Source organism: Staurois parvus, unplaced genomic scaffold (assembly GCF_062004578.1).
Source record: "Staurois parvus isolate SC_StPar_1 unplaced genomic scaffold, SC_StPar_1.0 ptg000777l, whole genome shotgun sequence".
In the NCBI taxonomy this organism is placed as follows: Eukaryota; Metazoa; Chordata; class Amphibia; order Anura; family Ranidae; genus Staurois; species Staurois parvus.
This window is the reverse complement of record NW_028318573.1, coordinates 625,173-651,677: the sequence shown is the minus strand read 5'-3', so window position 1 is coordinate 651,677 and position 26,505 is coordinate 625,173. Positions and strand designations below refer to the sequence as shown.

Here is a 26,505-nt window from a genome sequence, read left to right as displayed (position 1 = left end):
AAAGTTCACTGTACAGCAGAGCTCAAACAGGGATAGGAATAAGGAGCACAAGGGGCCAGTCCATTGTACTGTAGTGTTCATGTGCGGCGTAATGGAGATAACCTCATCAGGCTGCCGCTTCTACTTCACTGTCCAATCACAAGCTGGGGGAGGGACAAGACCTGTAAGTTTTACCTTACTATATCAGAGAAAAATGAGGTCTCCTGCCAGGAAGGGTAGTGCTGTATGACAGAGCTGTACAAACCTCAGTACTGGATTGACAGAAAAGCAAAACCTTTGGCAATAGAAACCTCTCCTTTATATGCATTTCTTATGTTTATTTAGCCGTATGCCTGGAGTTCTCCTTTAATATCAGGCATATGTATATGTGGGCAGTGTGGCAGCACAGTGGCTAAATGGTTAGCACTTCCGCCTGGCAGTACTAGGGTCATTGGTTCGAATCCCAACCACGGCACCACCTGCCTGGAGTTTGCATGTTCTCCCTGTGCCTGCATGGGTTTCCTCTAGGTACTCCGGTTTCCTCCCACACTCCAAAGACATGCTGGTAGGTGAATTGGCTCCTGTCTAAATTGTCCCTAGTATGTGTATGTATGAATGTGAGTTAGGAACCTTAGATTGTACGCCCCTTGAGGGTTAGGTGTCAGGAATGGACTCGCCAATAGTGGTGGGACTCACCTGCCTTGTGGGTTGCTGTACCAGGACTGGCCAGCGGGTGCTCTCAACAACCAGAGGCTCACTCCGGCAATTAGCCACCACCTGTGGCTGATTGCAGGTGGTGTATTTAAGGGATGGCCAGACCTGCAGTCAGTGCCTTGTTGTATTGTTTGCTTGGCCCTGGTTTCCTGATCCCGTTACTTCTGTCCTGACTCTGCTTGAACTCTGCCTGTACTGACCTCGGCTAGTCCTGACCACTCTCCCGCCTGCTCCTGGTACTCCGTTTGCTACCGACCCGGCCTGCCTGACTACTCTTGTATTGTATGTTTGTTATCTGTTGGAGGTTTGGTTCAGTTTGTTTGCACTGTGTTTATGTTTAGTTTTGCACTGCGTTTGTATTGTTAGTCTTAATAAATTATATTATTTACTATATCTGAAGCCTGCGTTTCCCTGTGTCAGTCCACACACTTCTGGTCATACCCGCATCCCTGACATTAGGGACTGATGTGAATATTCAATATATATGTAAAGCGCGGCGTAAAATGACGACGCTATATAAGTATCTAAAATAAAAATATGTCTAGGGGATTTTTTGTGGGGGGAAGGGGGGAGGTCGAAAGGTGGAATTACACTTTAAATGTTATATTTGGTATTCGCTACTCCAACTAAGACACACGGGAGTCGTAGGTCCCTGTTGTGGGGCGCGCCAGGCGTTTAATTCCAGATTTTGAGAAGACCCGGGTAAATTAACAAGGCGTTCTGTGCGGGATTTAATTACCTAACCGCCCGCGGGCAAATATTAATACGTTTCATAAATACCATCGACTGGCGTATCAGATGAAAGCGTCTGCTGTGTTCTCCAGGATTGAAGAGACGCAGGCCGCCCCGTACCACAGACAATCTCTTCGCCGTCTCTCTTTAGGAGTGTTTATTGATAGAGCTGGAGGGAGCGCGCTTCTATCAAAGAACACGCCGAGACATTCGGAATTTAATGTAGCGTCTCCGAAAAACTGGAAGGAGCAGCAAGAAAGACAAAAACAGTTATTGTCTTTTTATTTGCCTGTCGAGTATTCAGCAAGCCAAGTCCTCCGAGGAAAAATGTCTTCAACGCTTTCAGTAAGCAAGTAAATATGTTGTAGATACGCGTTCCGTCTTCCTCGTCTGCTGGCAGCCATTTTGAGGACAGCGTCGCTCTGACTGGCCCACGTTTGACCCCAAGGGCCACCTATGATAACGTACTATTAAGTGATATATGCTAACTTACATTTATTAAATCCCCAACATGATAGATAAAGCAGATCTGAAGGATCGGCTAGAGTATGGCAGGGTTATAACCCCTGTCAGGTTCTGTTTTGTCATCTGTGTCCCCATTGGGGAGATTTTTCTTCACTTCCTGTCCCAGAGCCAAACAGAAAGTGAGAGGAAATCCCTCCAAAGTCAGGCAATCTCTGGTTGTCACCAGTCCCCATTTGAAGGTTTCCCCTATATTCCTGTACTGGGGACAACCCAAAATTTGGGATTTTCTTTCACGTTTGGTGATGATGGTAACACGTCAAATAGAGAGGGAGATTCTCCCCAACAGAGGCACAGATAGCAATAAAAACCTGACAGGGGGCCTGGGGACCCTGATGTAAAGGGGAGTACTCTGATGAGGACCTTGATGTAAGGGGGGACTCTAATGGGGACCCTGATGTAAGGGGGGGCTCTACTGGGGACTCTGATGTAATGGGCGACTCTGATGGAGACCCTGATGTAAGGGGGGGCTGTACTGGGGACTCTGATGTAAGGGGGAACCCTGATGTAAGGGGGGCTCTGCTGGGGACCCTGATGTAAGGGGGGCTCTGCTGGGGACCCTGATGTAAGGGGGGCTCTGCTGGGGACCCTGATGTAAGGGGGGACTCTGATGGGGACCCTGATGTAAGGGTGGACTCTGATGGGGATCCTGATGTAAGGGTGGACTCTGATGGGGACCCTGATGTAAGGGTGGACTCTGATGGGGACCCTGATGTAAGGGTGGACTCTGTTGGGGACCCTGATGTAAGGGGGGACTCTGTTGGGGACAGGGAGAGGAGAAGAAGCCAGCTTTCAGCTGCTGCAGAAAGCACCATACAGGGGATAGGTTCCAGTAACTGCCACATTCCCCCCACCACCGATCACCTGCCCATATCTGATTCACCCAGCTGCCTGGGCCCCTTACAGGAGCACTGGTGGTACCCCCTTATCCACGGCCCTGCTTGTAGAGATATCAGTGGAGTCTCTCTCTGAAGTTAAAGTCCTGCGGTTGATGTCAGACGGGCGACTTTGCCGCTAATGATCCCCCCAGATATTGATTTGTCAACCTTGCCAGGGACAGGACTACTATAGGTCCATCCTTTTGCCCCTATGAGTCCATCCGTTTGCCCCTATGAGTCCATCCCTTTGCCCCTATGAGTCCATCCCTTTGCCCCTATGAGTCCATCCCTTTGCCCCTATGAGTCCATCCCTTTGCCCCTATGAGTCCATCCGTTTGCCCCTATGAGTCCATCCGTTTGCCCCTATGAGTCCATCCGTTTGCCCCTATGAGTCCATCCCTTTGCCCCTATGAGTCCATCCCTTTGCCCCTATGAGTCCATCCGTTTGCCCCTATGAGTCCATCCGTTTGCCCCTATGAGTCCATCCGTTTGCCCCTATGAGTCCATCCGTTTGCCCCTATGAGTCCATCCGTTTGCCCCTATGAGTCCATCCGTTTGCCCCTATGAGTCCATCCGTTTGCCCCTATGAGTCCATCCTTTTGCCCCTACGAGTCCATCCTTTTGCCCCTACGAGTCCATCCGTTTGCCCGTATGAGTCCATCCCTTTGCCCCTACGAGTCCATCCCTTTGCCCCTACGAGTCCATCCCTTTGCCCCTACGAGGCCGTTGACTTGGCACAGCGGTAACTCAATGATGGAACTTTTCGTTCCGGTAGGAATTGCCGGGCGAGGTGAACCATCCAGGAGGCTTTAATCAGAACTTCCAAATCACCTTGAGTAATTCTTGTTCCCGGGTCTGCAAATCGCACTGCGGAGGCGAGACGCCCAAGACGGCGGCGCATCTTCTGAAATCCCCCAGTCTCCATGCAAATGTAATCAGCGTGTGTTCCTGATCAGGCTGTTGAGTGGGGTGCCGCTCTATGATCTTAGCAATGTTTGGGCTGAGTATCTACTTTTGTCTTCTTCTTCCAGATTCTGAATGAGACCTATTTACAGCTTCACCAACCGGCTCGTTAGAATTGTTTCTCCGTATTTTCGTTTTCTCTTCTTAACCCATTAGATGAACTTCCTCCGAAGGAAAGCGCCGTGAGCGCGGCTTGTGCCATAAAACTCCGGTATTGGAGCTGAACTCCGGAGAGATCCATGAATTATCCCTCTCCATATCCACTAGGAAAGAAAGCAAAGCTATTATCAATTGCATCGTGGTCACATGATCCCCAAGACGCTGGAAGTGGCCCAGTTCCACGAGTCGCAGTCCACCGTGTCTGGTGGTCATATCGGTCGCGGGGCCCCTGCATAGGCACTATGACGTACAGGGCTGCTGCTGTGCCTGTACATGACGCCCGCCTGCAGTAAATGTACTGCGGACAGTCTGCAACCATTATTATACTATTAAATAAAACTATTAAACACTAAAATAATATATCATTGTTCATATTAATGCAGAAGATTATTAATTGTATATTATATAGTTGGGTTTTCCATCATTGTATTTATAAATAAAATTATTTTATTATATAATGTCACCATTGTTAATAAATAAAGTTATTGATTATAAATTATATGATATATTTTCCGTCATTATAGAAAAAAAAATGATTAATGGTATATAATATTAATATACCATTCTTGAGAATGAAAAAAAAAATTATAAAAACATTATTACTGGTATGTAATAATAATATTATATAATAAAACATACCACTGTTCGTATATAAGAGGATTATATTATATTTTCTATATATCTTTATAATAAAAAAATTAATGGTATATAATATTAATATACCATTCTTTAGTATTAAAAAAAGATAAAAACACTTTTATGTAATAATATTATATAATGTACCACTTTTAATAAATGAGATTATTATTATATTATATTTTCCATCTTTATAATAAAATTAATGGTATATAATATTACATACAATTCTTTAGAAAAAAAATAAAATAAAACCATTACTCCTAGATTGTAAGCTCGAAAGAGCAGGGCCCTCGATCCCCTCATGTTTTGCATTGTATTGGTATTGTTCTGTCACATGTTCTGTCCCCCTTTGTAATGTACAGCGCTGAGCGAACTATTGGCGCTTTATAAATACTATATAATAATAATAATAATAATTACTGGTATGTAATAATAATATGTAATAAAACAAACCATTGTTAATAAATAAGATGATTATTATAATATATTTTCCATCTTTATAATAAAATTAATGGTATATAATATGAACATACAATTCTTTAGAAGAAAATAAAATAAAACCATTATTACTGGTATGTAATAATAATAATAATAATAATATATAATAAAACAATTGTTAATAAATAAGATGATTATATTATATTTTCCATCTTTATAATACAAAAAATATTAATAGTATATAATATTAATATACCATTCTTTAGAATAAAAAAATTATAAAAACATTATTACTGGTATGTATTAATAATAATATATTATAAAACAAACCATTGTTAATAAATAAGATGATTATTATATTATATTTTCCATCTTTATAATAAAATTAATGGTATATAACATTAACATACAATTCTTTAGAAAAAAAAAAATAAAACCATTATTGGTATATAATAATACATAATAAAACAAACCATTGTTAATAAATAAGATGATTATTATATTATATTTTCCATCTTTATAATAAAAAAAGTTAATGGTATATAATATTAATATACCATTCTTTAGTGTTAAAAAAAATATAAAAACACTTTTATGTAATATTATATAATGTACCACTTTTAATAAATAATATTATTATTATATTATATTTTCCATCTTTATAATAAAATTAATGGTATATAATATTAACATACAATTCTTTAGAAAAAAAAATAACTAAAACCATTATTACTGGTATGTAATAATAATAATAATATATAATAAAACAAACCATTGTTAATAAATAAGATGATTATTATATTTTCCATCTTTGTAAAAAAAAAGTTAATGGTATATAATATTAATATACCATTCTTTAGAATAAAAAAATATAAAAACATTATTAATGGTATGTAATAATAATATTGTATAATAAAATGTACCATTGTTAATAAATAAGATCATTATTATATTATATTTTCCATCTTTATAATAAAATTAATGGTATATAATATTAACATACAATTCTTTAGATTAAAAAATAATAAAAAAACATTATTACTGGTATGTAATAATAATAATAATAATAATATATAATAAAACAAACCATTGTTAATAAATAAGATGATTATTATATTATATTTTCCATCTTTATAATACAAAAAATATTAATGGTATATAATATTAATATACTATTCTTTAGAATAAAAAAAATTATAAAAACATTATTACTGGTATGTATTAATAATGAAGTCTATGGCAGGTGATTTTGCATTGAAGTCTATGGGAGGCGATTTTTGCATTGAAGTCTATGGGAGGCGATTTTTGCATTGAAGTCTATGGGAGGCGATTTTTGCATTGAAGTCTATGGGAGGCGATTTTTGCATTGAAGTCTATGGGAGGTGATTTTTGCATTGAAGTCCACGGGAGGCGATTTTTGCATTGAAGTCTATGGGAGGCGATTTGCATTGAAGTCTATGGGAGGCGATTTTGCAGTGCGGTCTATGGGACACAATTTTCCATTGCGGTCTCTGGGGCGTGATTTTGCATTGCGGTCTCTGGGGTGCGACTTTGCAATGCAGTCTCTGAGGTGCGACTTTGCAATGCAGTCTCTGAGGCACAATTTTGCATTGCGGTCTATGAGGAGCGATTTTGCATTGAAGTATCTACAAGGCGTTTTTGCAGTGAAGTGTAGGGGACGCAGCATGTCATTATCAACACTTTTTTTTTCTATCAGCAAAATGCTGATAACCCTATTTTTGGATGACAATTTTCGGAAGGCGGTAGATCAGTGCATCCCTAATTAAAATCCATCCTTCCTCTCTTGCTTCGGCTGAGATTATATCATTGGCCTGATGAAAGCAGACCCTCCAGTGATCAGACTGCAGCATTGTTGAAACATTGTAATTTAGTAGCAAAGCTGCAGCAGGGGCTGATTTGTGTCAAACATGTGTAGAGAATAATCGGAGATAAAAGCATTATCAGGGGGAGTCCTGTGATCTCAGTGATATGCAATAAATACCTGGAAGTGTTAAAATCACACACTGCTTAGCATATATGCACTGAGAATTAATATGATGACCGGTCCACTTTCAGGAGATAAAAATTCCTGGATTACCATTCTATAATGGATTTTTTTAGTAACCCTTTGTAAGCTGATCACCCTTTTTGTATTAGTGTGTAGCATGTGCCTGTGTGACAGTAATGCCTGTGCTAGTCTAATGGTGATCTCCGCTCTCTTTCAGGTCACGCGTGTGCCGGTGGAAAGCTGCGAGCAGTATGAGAGCTGTGACACCTGCCTGGGCTCCCGGGACCCTCATTGCGGCTGGTGTGTGCTGCACAACACGTAAGTATGGCTGCTTCCCCCATCATCTCCCAGGGGACCCTGCATAAGGCGGCGTGCCCTGCTGTCACTGACAGCCCCTTTCAGTCTTGCTCTTTAAATAGCCTCAGCCTCCTCCCTCCCGAGCCTCCGCACACCGGTCCCAGGTCCCGCGGGAACCCAGCAAAGCGAGGAGCAGTAATTTAGGCCAGGTGTGAAGGAGATGGGGCTGCCGGATTTTTCCGCCCTAGCCAATATTTTTTTCCAGGGACATGAGCATGATAAAATGGTTGTGAGAAGACGCATTTGTCATATAAAGCAGGTGGCCGTTGTTGGAAAACTGGATTATTTGTCTGCTTCAAAGAGGAGGGAATTAGACAAACTATGGAAATAGATCAAATCTGATGTACGCATGTAGCGTGTCTGCATGTTTATGTGGATAGAGTCTGCGTGTGTATTCTTTAATTTTATAAATCTCACCATCATGGCAGATAAAGTGGACCTGAAGTCAGAAACTGAAGATTTACTATCCTATAGAAAACACCTAGAATTGTTAATTGTGACTGCTCAATTTGGGGAAAAAGAAGCATTTTGTCTTCATTTCTTCCTGAATAATAGTGCACTTCCTGTCTGCAGTGTGAGATATTCTAGGGCACTGCTTCCTCTGACGTCTAGTCTCACCAGATTGGGGGTAATGCAGGCCATAGATGGGTCCATTTTTAAAAAAAAAAAAAAAATTGAAAAATCGGTCGTTCAATAGGCGGACGTTACCACCAACGGTAAAAAAAATCGGCCGATTTTCGTCCCGTCCACAGCCGGCATTTAATTACTTCTGTCCCTTGCAGAGAGCTCTGCTATTATATTTGACATGAAAAAGTCTTGCGGTTGCAACATTGTATCCATTTGTATCCATTTTGGATACAGATGTTTTTATTAGGATACAAATAGATACATTGTTGCACCTCCCTCCTCCTCTTCCTCTTCTTTCTCTTCCTCCTCCTTCCTCTTCCTCCTCCTCTTCCTCTTCTTCTTCCTCTTCTACTTCCTCTTCTACTTCCTCTTCTTCTTCTTCCTCTTGTTCCTCTTCCTCCTCTTCTTCCTCTTCCTCCTCTTCTTCCTCTTCCTCCTCCTCCTCCTTCTTCCTCCTCCTCCTCCTTCTTCTTCCTCCTCCTCCTCCTCCTTCTTCTTCCTCCTCCTCCTCCTCCTCCTCCTTCTTCTTCTTCCTCCTCCTCCTCCTTCTTCTTCTTCCTCCTCCTCCTCCTCCTTCTTCTTCTTCTTCCTCCTCCTCCTCCTCCTTCTTCTTCTTCCTCCTCCTCCTTCTTCTTCCTCCTCCTCCTCCTTCTTCTTCCTCCTCCTCCTCCTTCTTCTTCCTCCTCCTCCTCCTCCTTCTTCTTCCTCCTCCTCCTCCTCCTTCTTCTTCCTCCTCCTCCTCTTCCCCTTCTTCTTCTTCTTCTTCTTCCCCTTCTTCTTCTTCTTCCTCTTCTTCCTCTTCCTCTTCCCCTTCTTCTTCCTCTTCCCCTTCCTCTTCCTTCTTCCTCTTCCTCCTCTTCTTCTTCCTCTTCCTCCTCTTCTTCTTCCTCTTCCTCCTCTTCTTCTTCCTCTTCCTCCTCCTCTTCCTCCTCCTCTTCTTCCTCTTCCTCCTCTTCTTCCTCTTCCTCCTCTTCTTCCTCTTCCTCCTCTTCCTCTTTCTCTTCCTCCTCTTCCTCTTTCTCTTCCTCCTCTTCCTCTTTCTCTTCCTTTTCTTCCTCTTTCTCTTCCTCCTCTTCCTCTTTCTCTTCCTCTTCTTCCTCTTTCTCTTCCTCTTCTTCCTCTTTCTCTTCCTCTTCTTCCTCCTCCGATTTTTTTATCGGTAAAACGATCAGCCGATTTGACCATGATTGCCGGGAAAATCGGCCGATCTTTTTCCAACTTTACCAATAAAAAAATGTGGCAAAACCCCGAAAAACGGCCGACCAATTAACCCACTAACAGTGCAAAAATCGGCCGAAAAATCGGCCAATTTTTGACCTGTCTATGGCCTGCATTACTCTCCTATAGAAAACGCCTAGAATTGTTAATTAGTGCCTACGCAATTTGTGGACAAAAAAGCATTTTGTCTTAATTTCTTCCTGAATAATAGTGCACTTCCTGTGCGTTGAGCCTCTTAGCTCCGTGTCTGCAGTGTGAGATATGCTAGGGCACTGCTGCCTCTGATGTCTAGTCTCACCAGATTTGGGGTAAATCTGACCATGGATAACTGTGGTTTTTTTTGTGGGGGTGGCTGGGGGGGGTTTCAATCAGTCAATGGGCTGATTGAAAAACTAAACAAATTTCTCCATTCACATATTCGAGGTGGATGAGGGAAACTTTCCCGCAGCACTATTGTATTCTGACAATGGGGACCCCTTCGCTATCAGAATACACCAATCGGTGCTGCAGCCGATTGGATGAAAATTTACCAGCAGTTCTGTTTGTGAGACGTTGATCGTTAGATTAACTCCTCTCAAACCAGAAAATCTGTAGGTGGATCAAAATTCGGCCTAAACACAAGCTGAATTTCAATCCATCTATGGCCAGCTTTAGATCTGGGGATGTGCTGCTCACTGTTCTCCTTGCTGGAGAGGAAGCTGTATCAGTGGACCTGTAGTGCAAGAACCTCCCTGCCATGTTTCATTCTATGGATCTGTGTTTCTTCCATTTTTTTTTTTCCTGCTGAAGATTCTTATTCCTCCACCATTCATCAGATCACCAATTGTATGTGTGTGGGGGGGCTGCTTTTTACATGAGGAAGCAAAATTCTGCCTCTTCTTCAGACACAAGCTTAATACAGGCTTGTTGGCATGGTCAGTGCCCTGTGAAGCGCAATTGGCATCAGAGGGCATTGGACAGGCAGTGAGGAGGCGTTATGTCACCTCTTCACCACCAGGTTTCACCCAGTAAATGCCACACTACCATGCCACAATCGTGTGCATTGTAACATGCCATTTAATTTTTCCAATGGCCGTGAAGCATTGTTGTGGCATGTGTACAGTCCTAAGCAGCTGCACGGACAGGTTCAGGCAGATTGGTAAAACTGCGGTTTTATCACCTGGTTTTAACGCCAAGAAAATAAATAGAATAGAAAAAAACATAAAATAAGAGTGAAATAGAAATGAATAGAATAAACAATAGAATAGAAAAAAAAAATAGAATATAGCTGTCTTCCGAAATTCGAATTTCAAATAGAATAAATTTGAATGCCGATTTGAATTTTCCAACTTTTGGTTGAATTGAATTATGAAATTCAAATGAAATGAATTCCAAAAACAAAATTATTTAAATGATGAAACAAAGCTAACTTTTGTTGTTCTGCACATGACTATTACTGACCCACTGAAAACACAGTATCATTGCTGCTTCATACAGCAAAGTCACCGATTCTGTTATATAATGGTCATTCCACCAAAAATGCAAGTTATAGATTAGCTGGGTGTACTGTTATTTAGTTTCATTTTCTCCCTGTCAAAGCAGAAAAGCCAGGCTGCAGGGCTCCCCTGTAAACCCCGTCTCCTGCCTGAGCTCAGGGCAGATACACTATATTGCCAGAAGTATTGGCCCTGCCTTCCAAATCATGTGATTCAGGTGTTCCAATCCCCTCCATGGCCACAGGGGTATACAATCAAGCCCCTAGGCATGCAGACTGCTTCTACAAACATTGGTGAAAGAATGGGTCGCTCTCAGGAGCTCAGTGACTCCAAGCGTAGTCCCGTGATAGGTTGTCACCTGTGCAATAAGTCCATCCGTGACATTTCCTGGCTACTAAATATTCCACGCTCAACTGTTAGTGGGATTCTAACAAAGTGGAAGCAACTGGGAACACCAGCAACTCAGCCATGAAGTGGTAGGCCACGTCACATGACAGAGCGGGGTCAGCGCATGCTGAAGCGCACAGTGCGCAGAAGTCACCAACTGTCTGCAGAGTCAATAGCTAAAGACCTCCAAACTTGGTGTGGCCTTCAGATTAGCACAACAACAGTGTGTAGAGAGCTTCATGGAATGGGTTTCCATGGCCGAGCAGCTGCATCCAAGCCTTACATCACCAAGTGCAATGCAAAGCGTCGGATGCCGTGGTGTAAAGCACGCCGCCACTGGACTCTAGAGCAGTGGAGACGTGTTCTCTAGAGTGACCAGTCGCGCTTCTCTGTCTGGCAATCCGATGGACATGTCTGGGTTTGGCGGTTGCCAGGAGAACGGTACTTGCCTGACTGCATTGTGCCAAGTGTAAAGTTTGGTGGAGGGGGGATCATGATGTGGAGTTGTTGTTCAGGTGTTGGGCTTGGCCCCCTAGTTCCAGTGAAGGGAACTCTTAAGGCGTCAGCATACCAAAACATTTTCAGGCCCCTTCCTGTTTCAACATGACCAGCGCACAAAGCAAGGTCCATAAAGACATGGAGGAGCCAGTTTGGGGTGGAGGAACTTGACTGGACTGCACAGAGTCCTGACCTCAACCCCATAGAACACCTTTGGGATGAATTAGAGCGGAGACTGCGAGCCAGGCCTCCTCCCCCGACATCAGTGCCTGACCTGACAAATGTGCTTCTGGAAGAATGGTCCAACCTTCCCATAGACACCCTCCTAAACCTTGTGGACGGCCTTCCCAGAAAAGTAGAAGCTGTTATAGCTGCAAAGGGCGGGGCCAACTCAATATTGAGCCCTACGGACTAAGACGGGGAGGCCATTAAAGTTCATGTGCGTGGAAAGGCAGGCGACCAATACTTTCGGCAATACAGTGTATTTGCACTTTGGCTACTGGAGGAGGGTAGAACTGTCCATTAACAAAGCCATGCAGAATGTCCTTACAGACAGCTGGATGTATCAATGACAGCAGCTATAGCGGCCAGCAGTGATCTCATGGGAAAAAAAACCCAACAGGCTGGTTGTACTTAAGTCAATTGGTGGCTCGATTTCAGTACAACCAGCCTGCACATTGAGGGATCGAAAATTGTCTGGTTCCCCCTGAATCGGTCAAATTTCGGCCAACCTTCAGGTTTTACCAGGAGAGAATACAAGTAAATAATCAAAACGTCACATCTCTGGGGGGGGGGGGGGGGGGTAAAGCTGCAATTCTATTACAAGGTAAGACTTGAAAGTGGGAATCCTTCCAACGCCCACTGGTGACCGGTTCTCTTTAAGGCAGGCAAGAGATAATCCCCCCTGTAAACGGCTACGAAGAACTCGATGTTCACATGACTGCAAGTAATCCCTTCACAGAATATTACATTTGGGGTTTATGGGAGGATTATATCTTATTTGTTCTGTCTAATGCTCCAGAAGAGATGGGCTCTTGGCAGGGTCAATGGAAAAACAACACGCCGTCTGACTCCTCACCTGGCACACGATCGACATTGTGTCAATTGCTGCATCATTCCGCGCAGGTGACGGCGGACGTCGTTGCGGTGAAATCCCACAGGAAGATGGGTCAGTGTGTAAACAACGCGCTGTGAAATTGTCATTTTACTGGCAGACCGGAATACAGACTTGGCCGGAATACTTCCAGGACTGTTCGATGAAAGAAATCGCTGAGTAGTCCTTGCTTCTTCACCGACCACAGAACGTTTCGTTCAAGAAATCGGCGAGGAAAAAAACGTTGGGTGCTTTTTACTGCGGTCTCTTTGAAGGAGAAAAAAAATGGATTATTTCCTGTTTTCATTCTCTAGTTTCCCACTTTGAGAGTCTTGACTTTTTTTTTTTATTACATTTTTCATATTGATTAAGTGGTGAAATCAAAACTTAATCTAATAATATATCAGATTGGAACACTACTAGTTTAGTAACAAAAAAATCTCCAATCACTAAAAGTTCATAAAATCTTTAGGATAATGTGATTTGAAATGTCATTTTTCAAATTTTGCTTTCAGTAAAATATGTGGTGGTCCTGCCATGGAGGTCCTTGTTCAGGCACTTCCTTTTATAGAGTGACAACGCTCTGTCCCTGTTTCAGAGTTGTGCTCCTGTGTTGTCACTTTACATATAAACCCCTGGTAGAGACTACAGTAGCCGGCATGGTCCACCAGTGTTGCTGTAAGGAAGCTGGTGTAGATCAATAAATTACGAATGACTCCAGATGAAATTACCTTCACATCAGTACCCCCTCCCCCCCCTCCCCCTTACTTCAGAGATCTACCTATACATCAGAGCTCCCCCTTTTATGTCAGAGATCTCCCTATACATCACAGCCCCCCCTTTACGTCAGAGGTCTCCCTATACATCAGAGCAGCCCCCCCCCTTTACGTCAGAGGTCTCCCTATACATCAGAGCAGCCCCCCCCCCTTTACGTCAGAGGTCTCCCTATACATCACAGCCCCCCCTTTACGTCAGAGATCTCCCTATACATCAGAGCCCCCCCCTTTACGTCAGAGGTCTCCCTATACATCAGAGTAATCATCGCCCCCCTTTACGTCAGAGATCTCCCTATACATCACAGCCCCCCTTTTACGTCAGAGGTCTCCCTATACATCAGAGCCCCCCCCCTTTACGTCAGAGCCCCCCCCTTTACATCAGAGGTCTCCCTATACATCAGAGTAATCGCCCCCCTTTACGTCAGAGGTCTCCCTATACATCAGAGCCCCCCCTTTATGTCAGAGGTCTCCCTATACATCAAAGCCCCCTTTATATCAGTAGTCACCCTATAACATCAGAGTCATCATTGTCCCCCTTTATGTCAGAGGTCTCCCTCTACATCAGAGCCCCCCCCCCTTACGTCAGAGGTCTCCCTATACATCAGAGCCCCCCCTTATATCAGTGGTCTCCCCATACATCAGAGTCCACACATTTTGTCGGAGGTCTCCATCTACATCAGAGCCCCCTTTACATCCGAGGTCTCCCTGTACATTAGAACCCCCCTTTACATCAGAGGTCTTCCTTTATGTCAGAGGTTTCCCTCTACATCAGATCTCTCCGTATGCATCAGAATCCCCCACAGAGCCCTCCGTTTACTTCAAAGGTCTCCCTATACATAAAAGTCCCACCTTTACGTCAGAGGTCTCCCTATACATCAGAATCCCCCCTGCTCCTTTGCCTCAGAGGTCTCCCTATATGTCAGAGGTCTCCCTATACATCAGAATCCCCCCCTCCTCCTTTGCTTCAGAGGTCTCCCTATACATCAGAGCCCCCCTCCCCTTTACATTAGAGACCTCCTTATACATCTGAGTCCTTTAGCGCTTCCCATCACAGTCCCTTCTTCACATCTGAGTTCTAACATTTGGCTCCAGCAGTTCGGCAGAGGGCAGGAGGTAGATCAGGCCTGGATGAGCCACACTCCCATCCTTTCCTGAATGCTTGAGGCACCCCTGCATGCCGCCTGCCCTAGATTAGCGGCAAGCGTTGCCATGGTGCTGGCAGGTCGGCTGGCCAGATGCCAACACCATAGCAACGAATGATGCCATGCATAGTTCCTTATAGTCATTGGTTGTTACGGTGCTGACAGCGGGCCTGCCCTCTCCATAGCAACTCATGACGCCGATCGAGGGCAAACTGGGTCCTGTACCCTCAGCACCCTGGGGGAACCCAAACGAGTCTGAAGCTGACCATACTCTGCATGTTCGTAGAGAAGTTTTAAAAAAAATGTTCGGCAGAACATTAGATAATACCATTATGAATGCAACAAATTCGCATGAAAACCCTGATAATGTTCTTAGATTGCCATGCCCATCGGTTTTTGATTTTGGGATGGACATGCGCATTAATTCATAGTTACAATTGCATTTGTGCGACAAAAATATTCCATCCACCTTTTGATTTTTCTTGTCACTATGGTAAAAAAAAAAAGATGATTGTCAATTTGGCCTCATTACCTAATAAAAAATAGAATCAACATTCTGAAAAACAAATTTCCGAACAGGGGCGAACTGACCATTTGGAAACTTGGGCACTGCCCGAGGGCCCGTTGTCAATAGGGGGCCCCATGAGATGCCCCTGGTACCTTTTTCATAGGCTTTTTTTGAGTTTGGGCAAGGACACAGGGGCCCCATGATCCCCTATTGCCCGGGGGCCCCATGAGTTGCCAGTCCACCCCTGTTTCCGAAATAAATTCAACTAGTGTATGGCCAACTGGAATATCTGCCCTCTCTGGAAATGTTGATGACAGGGGCGGACTGACCATTTGGAAATTCGGGCACTGCCCGAGGGCCCGGGGTCAGTAGAGGGCCCCATGAGATGCCCCTGGTACCTTTTTCATAGGCTTTTTTTGAGTTTGGGCAAAGACACAGGGGCCCCATGATCCCCTATTACCCGGGGGCCCCATGAGTTGTCAGTCCACCCCTGTTTCCGAAATGAATTCAACTGGTGTATGGCCAACTGGAATATCTGCCCTCTCAGGAAATGTTGATGACGGGCGGACCGACCATTTGGAAACTCGGGCACTGCCCGAGGGCCCGGGGTCAGTAGGGGGCCCCATGAGATGCCCCTGGTACCTTTTTCATAGGCTTTTTTGAGTTTGGGCAAGAACACGGGCCCCATGATCCCCTATTACCCGGGGGCCCCATGAGTTGTCAGTCCGCCCCTGGTTGATGGTTGTGTTAAATGGCTATACTGTATACAGATTGTAATTCTTGGAGCAATTTCCTTTTTTTTTTTATCCCCCCCCCCCCCCCCCTCAAATTCTTCTTTAATATTGCTGGCCTTGTGTGCGCATTTTTTTTTTTCTGGTGACGGAACTGTTCTGTTTCTCTTTATTTCCCCCCTTTTACGATGAGTGACAGCCGGACATGTTTGGCAGCTCCGGGGGCTGATAATCCCCCAAGGTATGGAGCTGCCAGTCTTGCCAAGCAGACGCGCTTCAAGTGTCCAGTCTGGCAGAGACTGCATGTAGCGGCCGTGGCGTGAGCGAGGGATCATGTCAGATATTTGGGACATCAGAGCTGTCAGTCGGCGGCATTAATTCCTCCGTTGTCTCGTGCCGGATCGTTCAGCTGTCAGTTCTCCTGCCGGGCACTTGGCGTGTGATGGAAAGTCTTCTCACCTTACCTGCTGCCTCCTCACCTCTAAATGCCTGTCTGGAGAGCCAATTAAGTTAGCTCATTTGACCACCGAACGCCGTGCCACGCTGCTTTGTGTTTTGTGTGACCGTGGCTTGGACGGCAACCGGTTCTGAAAACAGGTCAGTGTCGCCCAAAACTGATATTTGATTTTCATAAATGCCGACAAGTCAACTTCTAGACTTTTTTTTTCTTTTTTTACTGGCCGCAAGATATCCTCACCAGAATTTTCCTGTTCTGAAGCCATATATCGCCTTCCCGCTTCCCCCTAATAAATTATAAATATGAAGAATAAATAATTGTGGAGTCGAGCTGCCAGAGAGAGGGAGAGATGTCTTCATTATGGGCTTCTGGGAGAGATTTAGAGCACAGAATAGAGAGAGAGATTCGTACCACGGGAGCCTCCGGCTCGGTAAAGAGGACCTTTCATTTTGGTCTCTCTGCAAAAAGATGCACTTCTGATTTCATCCTCATGTCATTGCATGCTGTTGCTCCTAGTGCCACTGTCTGGTCCTTTTATTCTTTGTGTATATTGTATTCTGTTTTTCCTTTTTTATTGTACCATTTGTGGACCTTGGGCATGCTGCAAAAGCCTAAAAAATGTAACGTGGAACTGCACTGCATCTGAGCACCACAAGCCAAAAATGCTATATAATTAATTGTCACAGAAAACTCACCCATCCATCCAAGTCTCCATGCTTTATTTTGCTGAGAAATCATTTTGAAAAACACCCCCTGACATTTCTCACAGTGGCCATCTTGAGTAAGGGCAGAGGATTCACGTAGCATTTATTTACTGGAATCCATCTGCCCTTAGCTCAGGCATTGGCTGAGCTGAGAACCCTCAATCCCCTCCTGAAAACTCCTGGGATGCATGACATCATTTGCCTAGGCATGGAAACTAGGAAGTAAATGAAGAAATTTTAAAAAAGTTTAACGAAAGTAAATATAATACACTTTCCTATCTATTTACTAATGCTAGCAACATAAGGATTGAAAATAGTCAGTGAGGATTGAGAGAGTGAAGTACCACTTTAAAGTATACAGGGTGTGTAAATACATCAGAAGTGACATCATTGCTTACTACTCTGCATATGATCACTGATTGGCCAATCAGTGATCACATGATCGGGACCTCGTAGAGAGGTCCCGTACGACGATCGGTGTTCCACTGTGTCCGGAGAACACAGCGGGCACCGGATCGTGGTGCTGCGCGCCAGGGAGCGGGGAGGCCGTTTATAAACTGCCACTTGCCCCTGCACTGCTCCTGTTTATATACAACGGCCGGACGGGAGGTGGTTAAAGCCCCATAAACGTATTTGCACCATCATTTACGTGAACATTTTTCTGTGTCTTCAGGTGTTCTCGGAAAGACAAGTGTGATCGGGCAGATGAGCTTCACCGTTTCACCACCGACCAGCGGCAGTGTGTCCAGCTGACGGTTCATCCCAAGAACATCTCCGTCACCATGTCTGAGGTCCAGGTGAGTCAGAACTCCGCCCCTGTGACTGCGTGCCGTGCGTTTGGACAGCAGTTGTCCTGATTGAGGCCATTTAATGGTCACATGACTGGATGGTTAAACAGGACGCCTCGTGCTTCCAGGCCTCATTTTTTTTTCCTCCTCCGCAGATGGTTTTACAAGCCTGGAACGTCCCTGACCTCTCCGCCGGGGTGAACTGCTCCTTCGAGGATTTCACAGAGATGGAGGGACACATAGAGGAAAGCAAGATCTACTGCAACTCTCCTTCCTCCAAGGACGTGATCCCCATCACACGAGGACAGGGTGAGCGCCCGGAGGGCACAGGTCATTAATGCGGCACCACGGGGCCCCGTGACCAGCTGGCGCACAACACTAGTGATAGATATCCCAGCTGTGCTTCAGCCTCTGAGCTCCGGGCCCCAGCATGCCGGGATTTACAGATGTGTCCAGATTCCGCTCTGAGGGCGAGTTAACCTAAATATATAAAAAGAAGTTTTGTTCTGTGGAATCGCCGCTCAGCACGTTCATACGTTGTAGGTGGCCACAGCTGACCAATGAAGAAAGGGGGCTTTTATTTAATGTGTTACTAAACCCACAGCAGTACAATCAGTCTGTAGATGCAGTAAGGCGTGCTGGTATACTCACTGTGGAACCTAAGGGGTTAATCCTCCGCATTGTTTTAAAAAAAAAACAATGTCTGATCCTGTCTTCCCTGATCCTCCCCTTCTACTGTTCCCAGTACATCTGCTGATAGAACAGAGCCTTGGGGACAAGCTGCACATGATCAGGTTGGTGTGTTTTGCTAGAGAGTTGTTTTTTTTTCTTGGGAGAGTGCATGTGATCAGCACAGGGCCAATCAGCACTGTCCAAACAGAGGTTAGGGGTTCTGCATCCTCCTAGAGCAGAAAGAAAACTTCTACAAGCTGTATCCTGTGCTCTGCTAGACACTGATAGAAGTAACAAGATTGCTATATACTGCTGATGAGGAAAGGTATTTAGCACTTTATGATTACTAAAATAATTGCATTTCCATGTTGTGTGTACTGTGGGAGACCAGATATAGTGAATGCAGGGTCCAGGGAGACCGGATATAGTGAATGCAGGGTCCGGGGAGCGGATATAGTGAATGCAGGGTCCAGGGAGACCGGATATAGTGAATGCAGGGTCCAGGGAGACCGGATATAGTGAATGCAGGGTCCAGGGAGACCGGATATAGTGAATGCAGGGTCCGGGGAGAGCGGATATAGTGAATGCAGGGTCCGGGGAGAGCGGATATAGTGAATGCAGGGTCCGGGGAGAGCAGATATAGTGAATGCGGGGTCCGGGGAGAGCGGATATAGTGAATGCAGGGTCCGGGGAGAGCGGATATAGTAAATGCAGGGTCCGGGGAGAGCGGATGTAGTGAATGCGGGGTATGGGGAGAGCGGATGTAGTGAATGCGGGGTCCGGGGAGAGCGGATGTAGTGAATGCGGGGTCCGGGGAGAGCGGATGTAGTGAATGCAGGGTCCGGGGAGACCGGATGTAGTGAATGCAGGGTCCGGGGAGACCGGATGTAGTGAATGCAGGGTCCGGGGAGAGCGGATGTAGTGAATGCAGGGTCCGGGGAGAGCAGATGTAGTGAATGCAGGGTCCGGGGAGAGCGGATGTAGTGAATGCAGGGTCCGGGGAGACCAGATATAGTGAATGCAGGGTCCGGAGAGACCGGATGTAGTGAATGCAGGGTTCGGGGAGACCAGATATAGTGAAGGCAGGGTCCGGTTAGAGCGGATATAGTGAATGCAGGGTCCGGGGAGACCAGATATAGTGAATGCAGGGTCTGGGGAGACCAGATATAGTGAATGCAGGGTCCGGGGAGACCGGATATAGTGAATGCAGGGTCCGGGGAGACCGGATATAGTGAATGCAGGGTCCGGGGAGACCGGATATAGTGAATGCAGGGTCCGGGGAGACCGGATATAGTGAATGCAGGGTCCGGGGAGACCGGATATAGTGAATGCAGGGTCCGGGGAGACCGGATATAGTGAATGCAGGGTCCGGGGAGACCGGATATAGTGAATACAGGGTCCGGGGAGACCGGATATAGTGAATGCAGGGTCCGGGGAGACCGGATATAGTGAATGCAGGGTCCGGAGATTAGTAACACTTTAGTGTTGTTGACTTTTCAGCTCTTTTTAGCTCTAGGGTCACCATACATGTCAGCACACAATTGACTTTAGATATACCAACACTATACCCCGTCCATCCAATCCATTTGTATCCACTTAGGAATGCCCTTCCTCCTAGATACTTAATGGTAGATCTAAAGGAGGATTGTACAATCAGATTGTATAGTGTATGGCCACCTTTAGAAAGATTTAAGGTTAACTCCAGACAAAAGATGAAAATCTCAGCGTCTCATGCTTGTGCCCACTGTATATGTAGCATCGTAAAGCCTATTTAGAACATTTCATCACATATCCCAAAAATAAAAGGATTATTCATCATTCTAGAACAGTGGGCGGAGCCATGCATGCCATTCCTTTGCCCCCCCCCATCAGCCAAATGCACATCCAGAACCACAGGGGTATAGTGCAAACATAACTTCGTGTTATATAGCCCTGTATTCCAAACTGCATACAGCTGTTCCAGGCTTTTTGGCCATTATCAGTGCAGCGTATGGAAACCTTGGCATCTATAGAGCTTGGGATCCACTGAGACGTGCTGCAGTACTTCTTTCTGCCAGCAGATGTCTTCAGTCTGATGGCCAGTGTCATTCAATGCACTTTTTTTCTGAGCCCAGGTCATCTTAAGCCTGCCGCCGGCATGTGTGTAGACAGTAAAAGGAGAATCAGCACAGTGAGGAGCTCATCAAGGTAATTCTGCTCTCTCCTCCTATCAGCAAACTGTACTGCTTCTTCTCACACTCCAGCCCTGCTGTAGAAGGATTGGAAGAGGCCGATACCCCAGGTCACATGCAGGTTCTTGCAATAGAGAAGGAGAAGCAGTACACTGATCTCCTCTCTCTGTCGCTCTGCTCTCTCCTCCTATCAGTTTGCTCCTTGTCAGCATATGGACTGATTGGCTCCTTATGTTGCTTCTTCCTCATATCCCAGCCCTGCTGTAGCAGGACTGCAAGATGCTGATTACAGGTCACATTCAGGTGTGAAAAGGAAAGATGGCACACTACTAACAGCCCATGTATGAGTTCAGATGAATAGGAGCCTCAGCCTAGGCTCCTCCCAGGCCGCGCCCACTGATGCATTTTGCCCCAGGGAGAAACGCATCAGAAGCCATGATGTAGGAGGAGCCTAGGCTGAGGCCGCTATTCATCTGAACTCATATGTGGGCCTTTAGTAGTACAGGGTCTTTCACATTGTATACCACAGACACCAACACCCACCATACAATGGATCACCAGAGGGAATTGACTAGCACTAAATGGGGTTCGTAGGTCATATTTGGGTACTTACACTGGAAAAGGAGAAGCAGCACACTGACGAGCTCATCTTTCTGTCACTCTGCTCTCTCCTTCCATCAGCATGCTCCTTGTCAGTACATCAACTGATTGGGATTAGCTTCTTGTCCTTCTTCTTCCTCTCACATTCCAACCCTGATGTAGACTGCAAGAGGCTGATACCAGGTCAAACACCAGGAAGCATTCTACATACAAATACAATTTATGAGCAAATATGTAGCTGCAATTGTTTTGTTTTTTTTGGTGTTTTTTTTATGGTGTTTTTTTTTTTGGATGTTTTTTTGGGTTGTTTTTTTTTGGTGGTTTTTTGGGGATTTTGTTCTTTGGGTGATTGAAAGCTTTTTTTTTTTTCCTTTTTCTTCTTGGTGATCTATTAAGTGATGCTCGATCTACTACATATGTCTATGTTCCCTCCAATATCTATAGACGTGATGCAAATGGGTTGGCGACTCTCCTAGCTGCAGTTGTTTTTTTTGGTGGTTTCTTTTTTGGTGGTTTTTTGTTTTTTTTGGGTTGTGTTTTTTTCTTTGGGTTTTTTTTTTGGGTTGTTTTTTATTTATTTTTTTGGTTGTTTTGGGGGATTTTGTTCTTTGGGTGATTTGAAAGCTTTTCTTCTTTTTCTTCTTGGTGACCTATTAAGTGATGCTCAGTCTTCTACATATGTCTATGTTCCCTCCAATATTTATAGACATGATGCAAATGAGTTGACGACTCTCCTAGCTACAGTTTTTTTTTTTTGGTGTTTTTTTTTTTTTGGTTGTTTTTTGGGTTGGTTTTTTTTGGGTTGTTTTTTGGGGTTGGTTGTTTTTTTTGGTTGTTTATGGGGTTGGTTTTTTTTTTGGTTGTTTATGGGGTTGGTTTTTTTTTTGGTTGTCTTTTGGGTTTTGTTTTTTTTGGTTGTTTTTTGGGGTTTTTTTTTTTGGTTGTTTTTTGGGGGTTTTGTTCTTTGGGTGATTGAAAGCTTTTTTTCTTTTTCTTCTTGTTTGCCTATTAAGTGATGCTCGGTCTACTACATATGTCTATGTTCCCTCCAATATCTGTAGACATGATGCAAATGAGTTGGCGACTCTCCTAGCTACAGTTTATTTTTTTTTTTGGTGGTTTTTTTTAGGTGGTTTTTTTTTGGTTGGTTTTTTTTGGGTTGTTTTTTTTTTTCGTTGTTTTTTTTTTTTGTTTTTTTGGGGGTTGTTTTTTTGGGTTGTGTTTTTTTTGGTGGTTTTTTGGTTTGTTTTTTTTGGTTGTTTTTTTGGGTTGTTTTTTTTGCTTGTCTTTTGGGTTGTTTTTTTTTTTGGTTGTTTTTTGGGGGGTTTTTTTGGTTGTTTTTTGGGGATTTTGTTCTTTGGGTGATTGAAAGCTCTTTTTTCTTTTTCTTCTTGTTTGCCTATTAAGTGATGCTCAGTCTACTACATATGTCTATGTTCCCTCCAATATCTATAGACGTGATGCAAATGACTTGGCGACTCTCCTGCGAGTGGGCAGGGGTCGAAATGACAGCACAGAGCCCACTCGGCGTGATGAGGGGTCAGGTCTGGCGTATGACGCAGCGTGGGTAACCGCAGGCGTCAGGGACTCCCGCCCGGGACACAGAAGGGACCAGCCTGTTTACTGCCTTCATTCCAGCTTCATAAATGCAGCTCGAGTCGCACAACAAAGGAGCCCAGTTTGTCAGAAAACGCCTACTCAGCTCTTGTGCGCTTTTCCTTCGCCTTTTAAGAGCTGACTTTTGTTTGAGAACAGAAGCCGCCTCTGTTTTTCAACACTCACCCCCCTTCGTTCCTAATCCCGCCGCTAATTCCCCAGTTTAATCGTTCTGCTGCATTAACATTCGCGGCAGAGGCTAAGCTGATCCAAAGTGGCCATTTTGGACGAAGCATGATGTCACACAGGGGGGCGGGGCCTAGGCGATACAGGCTGATGCTCGGCTGAGCATAAGAAAATGAAGATACAGGCAGCGGTGGGACATTTTTTTTTAATGGGTAAAAATGCACCCCTCCCCCATCCCAAAGAAAAAAAGTGTCTCTAAACCCAAAAATAAAAACGTCATATATTGTAGCTTACCAGGTCTTAGGTGTGGTGGCCGCATTTCTTTTCATTTGTTTTCCTTTTATTTTCACCTGGTGATCCTGCCAGTAACACACTTCCTGTCCTAGCTCCAGCACTCGCTGCACAGTGTAAAGGAGCGGTGTTGTCACCCTGGGACAGGAAGTGAGTGTTGGGGCTACAGACCCCCCCCCCCACTTATCTATATAAAACAAGGGGGGTTCTGTAGTCCGCATGGGCCGGGCTGACAGTACTGCTTTAGAAAACATGGCAAAGTGCACTGGACAGCACTGGATTTCTGGCAGGATCAACAGGTATTTTGTTGCACTTATGAAACAGAAATAACAAAACGCTTTGCATGGTATACAGTACTTATCAGATCAATAGGGAGCAAGTAGGAGAAGTTTATTGTTGGGTTTACATACACTTTATATCTGACCTCCAGCCTCCCTTTAAAGTGTTACTAAACCTGCATTTACTATATCCGCTCTCCCCGGACCCTGTATTCACTATATCCGCTCTCCCTGGACCCCGCATTCACTATATCCGCTCTCCCCGGACCCTGCATTCACTATATCCGCTCTCCCTGGACCCTGCATTCACTATATCTGGTCTCCCCGGACCCTGCATTCACTATATCCGCTCTCCCCGGACCCCGCATTCACTATATCCGCTATCCCCGGACCCCGCATTCACTATATCCGCTCTCCCCGGACCCCGCATTCACTATATCCGCTCTCCCCAGACCCCGCATTCACTATATCCGGTCTCCCTGGACCCTGCATTCACAATATCTGGTCTCCCTGGACCCCGCATTCACTATATCCGGTCTCCCCGGACCCTGCATTCACTATATCCGCTTTCCCCGGACCCTGCATTTACTATATCCAGTCTCCCCGGGCCCTGCATTTACTATATCCGCTCTCCCCGGACCCTGCATTCACTATATCTGGTCCCCCTGGACCCTGCATTCACTATATCCGCTCTCCCCGGACCCCGCATTCACTATATCCGCTCTCCTCGGACCCCGCATTCACTATATCTGGTCTCCCCGGACTCCGCATTCACTATATCTGGTCTCCCCGGACCCCGCATTCACTATATCTGGTCTCCCCGGACCCCGCATTCACTATATCTGGTCTCCCCGGACCCTGTATTCACTATATCTGGTCTCCCCGGACCCTGCATTCACTATATCTGGTCTCACCTATATCCGGTCTCCCCGGACCCTGCATTCACTATATCCGGTCTCCCCGGACCCTGCATTCACTATATCCGCTCTCCACGGACCCTGCATTCACTATATCTGGTCTCCCTGGACCCTGCATTCACTATATCTGGTCTCCCTGGACCCTGCATTCACTATATCTGGTCTCCCTGGACCCTGCATTCACTATATCCGCTCTCCCCGGACCCTGCATTCACTATATCCGCTCTCCCCGGACCCCGCATTCACTATATCTGGTCTCCCTGGACCCTGCATTCACTATATCTGGTCTCCCCGGACCCTGCATTCACTATATCTATGGGCAGCACAGTCGCTAAATGGTTAGCACTCCCACCTGGCAGTACAAGGTTCGTTGGTTCGAATCCCAACCACGGCACCACCTGCCTGGAGTTTGCATGTTCAGGGAGAACATGCAAACTCCACACAGGGAGTGCCTGCATGGGTTTCCTCCTGGTACTCCGGTTTCCTCCCACACTCCAAAGACATGCTGGTAGGTGAATTGGCTCCTGTCTAAATTGGCCCTAGTATGTGTATGTATGAATGTGAGTTAGGGACCTTAGATTGTACTCCCCTTGAGGGTTAGGGACTGATGTGAATGTACAATATATATGTAAATGGACGGCGCTATATAAGTACCTGAAATAAATAAATGAATAAAATAAGTTTGGCCAACACCATTGCTTTGGATGTTACCAGGACAGGAAATGGAGGGAATACCTGCAATGGAGGCACAGAGAGCCGAGGTGCCAACCCTTTCATGGTGTATCCAAATAACTTCACCCAGTCCAGTCTGGAGTCCCAGTTTAGGCCTCCCTAATTGGCGGAACCCCTATAAGCTGCAAGTTATACATTTACAATGACCTCCTCCTCAATACAGATCCATCAACAGCAGTTGTCATAGGGAAAAATGGCAGTTTAGTAAATGAGCAACAGCGGGGATAGAAACGGCCATAACAGACACCGACGCGGCGTTCTATTTCTAGAGGACGGGAAGACGTAGGACAATGCCCCGGTATGTTCTCAGCTGATGGCGGCATAGCGCGGTGACAGTCTTCTTTGTCTTGTAGGTGACAAGAGAGTCGTGAAACTTTATCTAAAGTCCAAGGAGACGGGGAAGAAGTTTGCCAGCGTGGATTTTGTCTTCTACAATTGCAGCGTCCATCAGTCGTAAGTATTCTATAAAGTGTCTGTGATCCTGCTTCCACCTAGTCATAGAATGTCCTCCGTGAAAACCCCGTCATTCCTGTCTGCTGCAGAAGATAGATCTTACATTTTATTAAAGTGACAATACGGTTTGAAAAAAATTGTATTCAAGTATGTATTTTTTAACCACTTCATGTTTGGACACTTTTACCCCAGGCCAATTTTCAGCTTTCAGCGCTGTTGCACTTTGAATGACAATTGCGCAGTCATGCAACACTGTACCCATATGAATATTTTTGCATTTTTTTTGAGACAGATAAAACTTTATTTTTGTGGTATTTATTCACCACTGGGATTTTTATTTTTTTTGCTACATAAACAAAAAAGTCCAAAAATTTTGGAAAAAGTGTTTTTCTTATAAAAGTTTGCAAATAAATTATCTTTCTTCATAAATCTTGGCCAAAATGTATTCAGTTCTCTTTTTAATAAAAAAAATAACCAAAATTAGTTTATAAACAAAAATTATAATTAAAAAAAAAATGTTTTACATTTTTATTTTATTTTTTTTATATTATTATTATTATTTTTTAAACATACTGTCGCCCTAGCAGTACAGTGTCACCATGGTGACAGTGTACTACTTGTGGGGGGGTGATGAAGATTTTTTCTTTTTTTTTTATATACACTGATTGCTTTTACACCCATAAAGGCTGTAAAAGCAATCATTTCTCCTTCTCTCTGGCTGCATTCTTGCAGCCATTGGGAAATACTGTGTGAGCTGTGATTGGTCACAGTTTGTCACATGGTACAAGGCTGTTGTGAATAGCCCTGTAACATGTG

At 44.8% G+C, this 26,505-nt stretch overlaps 1 protein-coding gene across 1 annotated transcript in view; it reads left to right on the top strand.

The window, feature by feature from the left end:
- Positions 1-26,505, top strand: part of LOC149444766 (plexin-A1-like) — a 283,982-nt gene that overhangs the window by 21,440 nt on the left and 236,037 nt on the right. Inside the window, exons 3-6 of the mRNA XM_089654551.1 lie at positions 7,250-7,350; positions 17,679-17,802; positions 17,949-18,102; positions 25,590-25,689. Coding sequence (XP_089510677.1) covers positions 7,250-7,350; positions 17,679-17,802; positions 17,949-18,102; positions 25,590-25,689 — 479 coding nt within the window. The remainder of the gene's footprint in view (positions 1-7,249; positions 7,351-17,678; positions 17,803-17,948; positions 18,103-25,589; positions 25,690-26,505) is intronic.